Source organism: Oncorhynchus tshawytscha, linkage group LG14 (assembly GCF_018296145.1).
Source record: "Oncorhynchus tshawytscha isolate Ot180627B linkage group LG14, Otsh_v2.0, whole genome shotgun sequence".
Taxonomy (NCBI): domain Eukaryota; kingdom Metazoa; phylum Chordata; class Actinopteri; order Salmoniformes; family Salmonidae; genus Oncorhynchus; species Oncorhynchus tshawytscha.
The window spans coordinates 31,638,403-31,649,533 of record NC_056442.1 but is presented as its reverse complement, the minus strand read 5'-3'; the positions used below and the strand labels follow the sequence as shown (position 1 = coordinate 31,649,533).

At 38.8% G+C, this 11,131-nt stretch overlaps 1 protein-coding gene across 2 annotated transcripts in view; it reads left to right on the top strand.

Moving 5' to 3' along the window:
* Positions 1–2,946: 2,946 nt before the first annotated feature.
* Positions 2,947–11,131, top strand: part of LOC112267017 (T-box transcription factor TBX4) — a 31,777-nt gene continuing 23,592 nt past the window's right edge. Inside the window, exons 1-3 of one of the 2 annotated variants that reach the window (XM_042297356.1) lie at positions 2,947–3,279; positions 10,416–10,561; positions 10,912–11,006. In XM_042297356.1, the coding sequence (XP_042153290.1) occupies positions 10,418–10,561; positions 10,912–11,006 (239 nt within the window). In that variant the 5' untranslated portion in view covers positions 2,947–3,279; positions 10,416–10,417. Of the gene's footprint in view, positions 3,280–5,357; positions 5,728–10,415; positions 10,562–10,911; positions 11,007–11,131 lie in introns of those variants that run through there. The other variant, XM_024445018.2, reaches the window with a different exon arrangement.

Sequence of the window (11,131 nt, the reverse complement as noted above, 5' to 3'; positions counted from 1 at the left end):
GATAAATACACTGGAGGAAAACAAACGATACCTGGAGGGGGGTGGAGACATTAACAATGACAGGTGAAACAGATCAGGGAGTGACTGTCTGAGTACTTTCCGAATGCACTGTATTTTACCCCCCCCTTAAAATGGAAATAAACAAAAATATTTTGAAGTCTTCTTTGAAAAAAATAGTAGGGTTAAAGCTTATTTTGAGGTTGTTGTTTCAGGGTAGACCAGCCTGCTTGTGGTTGGACTGAAACCAGAGGAGGCTGGTGAGAGGAGCTATAGGAGGAAGGCTCATTGTAAAGACTGGAATGGATTAAATGGAACAGTATCAAATCAAAACAAATCAAAGTGCATTTGTCACGTGCGCCGAATACAACAGATGTCGACCTTACAGTGAAATGCTTACTTACAGGCTCTAACCAATAGTGCAAAAAAGGTATTAGGTGAACATTAGGTAGCTAAAGAAATAAAACAACCGTAAAAAGACAGGCTATTTACAGTAGCGAGGCAATAAAAGTAGCGAGGCTACATACAGACACCGGTTAGTCAGGCTGATTGAGGTAGTATGTACATGTAGATAAGGTTAAAGTGACTATGCATATATGATGAACAGAGAGTAGCAGTAGCGTAAAACATATGGAAACCACATTTATTCCATTCCAGCCATTACAATGACCAGGTCCTCCTATAGCTCCTCCCACCAGCCCCCTCAGATTGAAACATCTCCTAGAGCACCAAGAAGGGTTAGGGTTATAAATTAAATTTAAAATGATAAGTAATCTTAAATCAGAAGATATTGATTATATGAATAATACCATTTGATACTAGTTGGTACATTACCTATTGTAACTGCACATACAATCCATTATTGAAGGTTTAGCAAACTGAACAGTCAAGGGACACTTGAGCTGTGACAATTGGGACATGGTGTGTGTGTCTCTGTAACATCCTTAACATTTAACGATGAACATTTAAAGTTAACGTGATGTAACAGGGGCGTAACATTAGCCCCCTCTACAGTTAATCTGCCCCATGTTTGGGCAGTGTGCTGGCCACTTCCGGTTTCCCATGATGCACCATGGCCATAGAGTGGAGCCTGGGGGAAAGAGAGACGGATCTATAGAAAGAAAATAGTCACTTTCACTTCCTGTGTGAGCAGCCAAACAGAACCATGGGTGGCAAATTTAGGCAAACCCCTGGTTCTGACTGGCTGTTCACACAGGAAGTGTAAGTGACTATTCTCTCCCTGCAGATCAAGCTGGTCCGACCGGCTCTCTATCCCCCAGACTGGCCAGTGGAGGGGAAAGGATCAGTCCAATTGGAATCTGAGTAATGGTGGGTGATGGGCACACATACAGTATATCAGGGTAAGTGGGGGAAATAGCCTCTGTGTGCTAGCTAGCACTGTGCTAACTGCTAAACTAAAACTAATAGGCATCTGAGGACTGTAGTAGTAATATGAACAAATCCACCACTCTATCTCCGCCATTTTGACTGCACACAAATTAGCAACGAGAGGCACAGGCTGCAAGATTGGACAGTCTGTAAGATGATTTCAACTAATTAATTATGTAATCCTTGATCCTTTAGAAAAATATGACACATGCACACCTTACGGAGTGTGGCTATAAAGAGAAAGAAGACAGCAATGAGAGAGGGAGAGAGCATGTCCCCTCCTCTTTCGTTGTTTATTAGCCGAGACCCCTTTCTCTCTCACCCACTGCCAATTACACCGGAAAATGTTTTCCCAAGGAAAGAAAAACCCTGACTCCGTCCGACATAAATCAGCCAGTGGACTACTCTGTATGCTGTGACATCAACGCTCACCCTAGTTATACAGTATCACAATGACACAACTCCAGCTATATATGCAGTGTCCTATTTTAACCTCACACCCCAATTTAAGTCCATGTCACAAAACATAAAAACTATTCTGAAACCATAAGAGGCTGAGTGGTGTCAAACCTCTAAATAATACAATGTCTGTATGGAAGTATATCAGAGAGGGCAAAGGTCAACTAAATTAGTGTAAACAACTCATTACACAGCTCCGTCTACTTCCATACAGTCAGATGGAATAGATGGAGGGAACATGTACACTCAACATTGTATAAATGTTAGGAACATCAAAGAGTTTAGGGTAAAATTGGCACATATATGAAAATATACCATTGTTATGTACTGCATTGGTAATGTCAAATTCGTTAGAGATGCGTAACTGGTTCTGAATAGGCATCAACCAACAATATCATATACAGTTAGTGTATATCTATCCAATCACGATAATCACTAAAACATCTGCTATTCTAATTGCTGAAAATCGAAGAAAAAAATACATATCCTACAAAAAAAACGTAGGGGTTAGAAGTCAAAATGTCAGGTAACCTTTAAAAAATGTATTTCACTGATATTTGAATGAAGCCTAGGTTTTTCTGCTATAAATAAATAACAATGTGTAGGTAAAATAGTGGTATACCTCCATGAAGCAAACTATTATATTCTAAGGACGCTCATAGAAATGTCATACTCACATCCTGAATTTTTTTGCAACTACTGCACTTCGTGCTTGTCTACTCAGGGCCAAAGGTCAATGACATGTTCATTCATCATACATGTCTTTTTCTTAACGTTTCTGGTTTAATTTGATATTGAAATAACGAATTAAAATGGTTCAAAATAGACTATACATATACGACTTGTGAAAACAAGCTGATGTATGTATTGGAATTAATGTTTTGGCAACAACTGATGTTGTCATTATTCAAACCAAAATTATGACATTAGCAAGGATTACTAATGGACCCATCAAAGTCATAGGTAACCTATTGACACGTGAATAAAAGGAAATGTCTATATCTTTTTGCCTAGTATTTCTCATAAACATCAATTTAGTATAACTTCTAAACCAACAAACACTATAAGTTCGGGCCAGAGACCAAAACGCCAAGGAATCGACGTATATAATATGGGAGTTTTTAAGGATGCTTGAACGTTGTCCCCCCAGCAACACCCAGCCCTGCACGAGCCCACCACAACTCCACTGGACTCCTGTTCCTAATTTCTACACCACGTGACGGTGGGAGTGAGTCAAATTTAAACTCCTTCAGAAACCCAACTCAATTCTGCTCCTATAAAAAAATTCAACCATTTTATAACAGAGGCATCTTCTATACCACGGCGAATGAGGTTTGTCCTTGTGGGACTAAGATTCCCTGAAGAAAAGCACAGCTAAAGGGGAGTACAGAGCAGAGGTCAAGTTCGTGTGAAGGGCAGAGCAATAACGTGGAGGTAAGAACGGCTACTTTTACATCACGTGTTATGTTTGTGAGTGCCAGTTACACAGAATTGAGTATGTGCCTTTGGTCATTTTACATTTAGCATATTTGTTGTTGGTCAATAGTCATACCATTGCTTTTTCACTTTCATGAGGTAGGTAAATATATATTTACGAGACTTTTGTGTAAACTTAGCATAGCCTATGAGTTAACACAGCCTGGCGTTGTGTGTATATGATGCAATGAATTTAAGGTCAATATTTACATGTTTTCCTAAATATGTTCTTCCCGCGCAAATGACTGATGTTTGGAGGACTGCGTTCGATCTTGGATGGACTGTATGTGCAATATAGAACAAAAGGCCTTCACGTGAACTCAAGAGGCTTTGGCCTTTTGGCGCCACATAACCAAGGAAAGATTACTGTCCCATTCAGCAAATTGGTTGACATAGCAATATGAGATGGAAGACCATAGAAAACGGACTATTCTGTATGTTTGTTCCCTGACAAAAAACGTTAATATTAATTATATTGATTAATCATACAATAATGATGACAGGCCTATCGAAAAAAATGCATGTGTGCGTTCAATTATATTAGCCTATGATAATTACCCTATTAGTAAGCTATTAGTAATTGTAGTAGGCTATGTTCACAATAAAGAAATATTAAAACTATTATTCGTACAGTTTTTGTTCATTCATAAGTTAAATGGACGAACAAAAAACGAAAATCACCCCAATGACAAAGTAAATAAATTAAAGGCAACTAGTGTATTAAATTTCAGCCTATGATTTCAACAAACTGACAAATACAGTCAGCCTAGATGCAATTTATTGTGCTCAAAATGATACCAAAATCAAGCCATTTGTTAATTAGAATGCATATGAAAATCTGTTATGAGCCAACAAATCATCAATAAGTCTCTAAAACCTGCCATTAACTGATAAAATGCATCACCCATGTCCAAACATTCAACAGACTCAAACAAGGACCACTGTCGTTTGATCATTCGATGCCTCCTCACCAGTCATATTTTGGCTGAAAAATATTGAAAGGGTTGAAAACGCATTGGGGGAAATGACAAACGGTCGCGGGAAGGACATTTAGGCTGTTCTCGTTCATTTGGTCATGTCACCAGTAAATATAAGTCAAACTCTCGCCGACCAACCCGACCCGCCAACTTCTATTGTTGATTTATTGGTCTTTCAGCCTCGTGCTTCGACCCATTTACTCCAAAACCACAACCATATTTCACCTGAAAATGTATGAGCGTTTTAGCATCATTCTTTGACGGCTATTGCTGTTTTGAATGGAAACATGGTGTGCGAAATAACGGTCCAGAAATACCATCTATAACTGAATGGGTAGGCTATAGGCTAGTCCACTCGTCTTCACTGTTGTCCTCAGAGGTCATTTGCTGTTTTGAAAGGAAAACATGGCCTGCGAAATAACGATAGAGAAATAAAATCTATAGCCTAACTGAACCAGACGATGGGTAGGCTATAGGCTAGTCCACTCGTCTTCATTGTGGCCCTGGAACAGAGGAGCCTCATTTCGAACCCAACAATCCCGATTTGGACATGGTTCACCTCACAGGTAACCCAGTTCCTCACATGTCTGTTTTCACAGTGACATCTGATTGACAAAGAGTCAGAGCAGATGCTTCAATGATCAAGTTGTGCTATTCTGAGTTGGTTGAAAAAAGAATATCTAGTAGCAAAGGTCTATCGGGTAAAATATGTATTATTCTCAGAATAGTGTATTTATGAAGCCTATATGTGTACTATATTATGCATATAAATAGCCTATAGGCCCTATCAAACTCTGCAGCTATATCAATTTATAGGCAACACGTAGCATGGGGTTAGTATTTTTAAAGATGTAACCAATAGACAGTGGATGGCGAAGGAGATGAGGTTGTATTCATGTCATACACCACGATTATTAGTCCAATAGTCGTTGGTGGAGAGATTCTGGCTCCAGAGGAGCAGTGCATCGCGCTGTAAACTATTCTCGTTGGTAGGGGAGCGACGTCAGGTCTGCGACGGTGAGAGGGAGGGAGAGGGGTGGAACGAGCCAAATAATTCACTCGTCCCGGTGTTTTAACAATTCAAGGGGTTGAGCAAATTCTTTTTTGTGTTTCCAAGAAAAAATCACGCACCAAGTTCGTTCTCTCTAACGCTCAAACCGCACTGCTAACGCGCAGAGCAGGCTACAGTTCAGTTCACGAGCTGTTGAATCACATCAAGGCAGGGTTAACACGGGCGCTCACGCGTGACCGGGAGTTTACTCGAGAACCGTTATACCGGAGAAAGATAAGCAAGTCTATTAAGATGAGATGCTGGACGACTTGCCCTAACTACGTCTCAATGGAACGTAACTTTCTGATATTTCCTTCGTGAAGACAGAAAATTACCATTTGGAAAATAAATGGATTCAAGCTTTTAATATTTCATGAGGTAATATAATAATGTTATTGCCTATCTTCAGTGTAATCTGCCTGTCTACATGCTTTGTAAACAAGCTCAGACATAGTAGAGTCAATCTGAAAACGGCGTAGTTGGATAGGCTCAGCTTCTTTAATGCGATTAGTGTTAGGATGTACTTTCTACTTTCTTTTTTTCACGCGTTATTTGACTGCCTTGATAGTGATGTTGAACGTGACAACGCTGTGTCTGTAGCCTATTTCAACAATAAAAGCTAAAGCAGTAAACCGTTGTTGTATGTTGCGGTATAATATTATGGAGATGAATAACAGTATATGGTCACACGGTCTATAAAAAATGAAATTTTAACTGATATGAACATGTAGCCTATAGTCACATTTGAAAGTCACAATTTCTATACATTTCACCTATACCTATACTATATGCTAAATAATAATTATTTTCACAATATGATTTTTAGGTTACTGTAAATATGACGAAAATCACAACAAGTTAAGAACAGATATTTACTAAATAAATAAAAAATGCCAGGAGCCCTTGTCTGAGATTGTACTTTTCTTTATGGATAGTAGCCTATATGCTGTGTAGAAATGACATGAAATGTCATATTAAACACCAAAATACCAGTCTGATGTATGTTTCAGGGCCCTGTGAAGGTATTCAGAGTTTATTGACATTAAAGTCATGAGAACTATGGATGCAAGGACTGACCATCCATTGTATTAAAATGATAGTTTTAACCATGTTTTGAGGCTATACAGTGTTTGTTAACATTTACATTGTTTAGAAACATTGGAGTAAAAAAACTTTTTGTTTTAGGTTCTGATGGGGTAAGACAGTTGAACTAAGCTCATGAGGCATTTGTAAGTTATATCCTTCAAGAATCAATGGGTGTATTAAGTCCAAAATTGATGTAGCAACTATGGATTCATGCTTTAATATAGAACGTTAAACAAACAACAATTCTATCTGTTCTGTTTAAGATTAAAAAGACTCTCTTCTTATTAGAGTTATTATCCTTAAATAATGTTACAAATATTATTATTAGTATCATTAACCATTAAAAATGATAATGCAAATACTATTAATCTTATTCATATATTTTTTATACAGGCCGATTGCCAGATTATGATTTTAGAATATGCTTTTAGAATTATATGTTCACAAATTACAAACAAATAATGTTATCTACATATGGGAGTCTAAATAATGTCCTTTTCATTTACATTAATATAAGAAATACCAAAATACAAAGCCCTCGAACAATGATGTGGAATGTCGCTAAAATGTGGACTATAATTCATATTTAATTTTTTATTTGTTCTAAACATTACATCCTGAGATGTTCTGATAGGTAGGATACTGACATTTGTAGCCAATAAATAATAAACAGGCTTAATTTTGCAGAGGGAATCCAACATTAGAGAGCTGTTTTCCAGGTGAGAGATTTTACAGCACCATACTCACTTACTACTTTGGTACCATTACATTTTTGTTGTGATAGGTCAGTTTCACATTCATAACTATTTGCACTAACGGCGGGCCTTTTTAAAAAACCTTTATTGAACTAGGCAAGTCAGTTAAGAACAAATTCTTATTTTCATTGACAGCCTAGGAACAGTGGGTTAACTGCCTGTTCAGGGGCAGAATGAGAGATTTGTACCTTGTCAGCTCGGGGGTTTGAACTTGCAACCTTCCGGTTACAACACTCTAACCACTAGGCTACCCTGCCGCCCCTAAACCCAAGGCTATGTGATGTGATTCTACTGACATAGCTGAGTTGTACCTGCCAGAGACAAACATACAACAACAAAGATGCAATGTACTGATGCACAGTCAGACCCCCCTCCCCTCCCCTGCAACACAACACCAGATGCATGAGACTGGCTTCTGCACAAAATGGCAGGTCAGGTTTGAATTTATGGCAGCTGTCTCAATAACATGCATCATGTCTATATTTCATACTGGGAGGCAAAAACACAGACACAGATACACAGACAGATACAGGCAAAGACACACACACACACACACACACACACACACACACACACACACACACACACACACACACACACACACACACACACACACACACACACAAAATGTACTGAGATATAGATACAGTACATTGCATGCTTTCCCCTCCATTTACTGTCATGGTATTGCTCCTCATAAAAAACTCAGGAGTTGCCTAAAAGCAACAGTTGCTAATTGAGTTTGGCCAGCTCCCAGCATATCAGACTCACCACTGAGAATAGCCTCCCTACTGCACCGAGGGTATACACACACACACACACACACACACACACACACACACACACACACACACACACACACACACACACACACACACACACACACACACACACACACACACACACACACACACACACACACACACACACACACACACACACACACACACACACACACACACACACACACACACACAGGACAATCTGTCATGAATAGTTTAGTGGATTATATGTCTGGGAGTGACACAGATATAAACAGAGGGCTAGCTCAGTGTGTTTAGTTAAACAGGGTAAGTGAAAGGGCCCTGTTCAGGAGGGTAAAAAAGTACCACGGCTGATTTGCAGCGCGCCTTATCTTTATTCGCTTTAGCAAATGTCTGCATTGGTTTACAGTTGGAGCCCCTTCTCTTTCATCCTGAGAGAGAGCACTCTAATTGTTTACATGCCTGAGATTAAGGGGGGGCCGGGGTGAGTGTAAAACTCTCCGAAATGTACACTGTAGACCTTTATATGTACTTCCAAAATGGCACCCTATTCCCCATATAGTGCACTACTTTTGAAAAGCGCCCATAGGACTAGTAGTGCACTATATAGAGAATCAGGTGCCATTTGGGACGTAGAGCTACAGTTTGAGTCTGTATGGTAAAATGGCTGGGGGAATGGTTGCTATGGGAGAGGAGAGGGCATTGTGAAACTGAACTGTATGGAGCAGACGAGGCTATACCAGGCTGTCTGTGTGTCTGTGTCTCTCATGAAAGATGTTTGTCTTTGAGATGGGTTTAGAGCCGTGAGAAAGCGAAGCTTAGTTGGTGACCTGGACTAATGGAATGAACAGTGTTTAGGAGCCGTTACATAAAACTATTCCGCCGTAATGCTATAAGAGTAAATATTTAATTCAACTCTTCTGATGAACAATTAATCTTGACCCTGTGTGCTTTTTATTGTGGTCTCCAAGCATGCAGATTGAGTAATTAGCTTATGTCTAGAGTTTCTTATGATTTTCAAGTTAATATGAAAATATATATTAGGAATTTTGTTATTTTATTTATCAAACTTAACGTCAGAGAATCCAAATGGCGATCGTAACAAAATAACAGAAATATAAGTATTCAGAATGGCCGCTGGTCCACCCATCACAGAGTGCAGAGTGGAATGGGATTGTCCGTTCTAGTAATTCTAATTCTATGGCCAGAATGTTGCTTGAATATTCATGATTACCTAATAGTTGTGTATTTATGATGAGCTAACCAGCACAACAGTGTAGTTGTATGTGGGAACAACTTCACTTGAATGGGTCCAGTAATTTGAATTCTATGTGTGGAACAACCAAGTTTGCTCACTACTCTTCCATCTTTTCACATGAATGGAGAGCAGAGCTGAGGGTACAGTATGCAGTAGACAATTCAGACGCAGGTCCTCCTGTAAACTCACATGGAACCTCACTGCCAACCTAGATCAGCTCTATTTTGTATGAATGAGGGCCCATCATCATATTTGGGTCATTGTGACCAAATTCCCCCAATGGCACATGGCCCTTGTTGCAGTGATCCACCTTGAAATGACTTCGCCTACACAATTCAACAGATATTTCTATTAACAATAGTTTGTAGCTTGGGGACAAAACAGTGACCTGGTTTCCAAGAACGGAAAAATTCATTCCAAGAAATATCCCACAATGATAGAGCATGTCTGAATTAATTTAAAAAATATATATATTCTCTCATTGCAAACATTTTTAGTTGAGTACGCACATTCAAGTGTGTATTAATGCAGTGCAAGAATGAGGCATTGACTTCTCTATCCTTGAAATGTCCCCGTAAGGTTTGAAAATATTGAATTAATTAGAAGCTTTCCAGTAAAATGTGTTCAATTTCCTTACAGTATTAATAGGGATAACTATTGTAGAAATACAAAATGAATAGCAATTGCTATACAAGTACATTATATAAATGTACTTAATGTCAATTACTAGTTGAAAAAGTTAATAATAGCTAAATATTTAGCCATGATATAATATTAGACTACTTTTTTTTGGAGGAGGGAGGGGGTTCAACTTTGTAGCTTGAAGGGATGTTACATTTTGTTCGTGCACAGTGTATTTCGTTGGAACATATTTTGTCCAGTCCATTTTATGGGAATGTGATATATTTAAGTATTTTAAGAGACAGTGTAGTATTGGTATTGTAAGTCTGTTATTATTTGTATATTTAAGTATTTTAAGAGACAGTGTAATGTTGGTATTGTAAGCCTGTTAGTATCTGTAGAGATGCTTTGTTTTATTTTAGTATTATAGTAAGTCTGTGTCACATATATTCTATTACATTACTATATAAGTTCTATATGTTCTATATGTAATTCTATGGTCCATGTATTGTAAGTCTGTGTATTGTAAGTCTGTGTATTGTAAGTCTGTGTATTGAACTGAAGCCGTTGTTCATCTCATAGAGATGCTCCAGGAGAAGGCCTCAGCTGTGACGGATGACAGTGTGACTGGGGTCCAATCTGGAGGGCCCCCAGATCTCAGCCCTGACTCCTCACACTTGGGCCTGCCTACAACTCCTAGCACCCCCCAGGGCAATGAGCCAGACCAGGTAATCATGGGTATTGTAGGCTCTCAACACAGAGCCAGAACCACAACTGCAAAGGTTTTGTATGTTCAGAAGTTTCTTATTCTTGGAAATGGCCAAATGGGTATGTGTCCTTGCTCTCAATTTCAATAAATGTTGACTTGACAAAATTATTGGCCATATTAAATCGTGGGTGTTTTTATTTCTAGTCGGTGGATACCCTATCAATTGGGAATGATTTATTGAGAATGAACTGGTTTAACTTAAAAATGCAGATAGTATAATCTGAGTTGTCTATAAGCCCACAACAGGTTGCCAATAAGCCCACAACAGGTTGCCAACCCTCATGGCTGTCTCTACCTTTCTCTATTTAGAATATTGAGAACATCAAGGTTCTTCTTCATGAGAGGGAGCTGTGGAAGAAGTTCCATGAGGCGGGAACAGAGATGATCATAACGAAAGCAGGCAGGTGAGTACCTACAGTTCATATATCACAGCAATACATGGGCTATACCATATTAGTAGACTAGCACAACACATTATATACTACACTACACTATGCTAAACTGTACTAGACTCATCTGAGACTCTCCA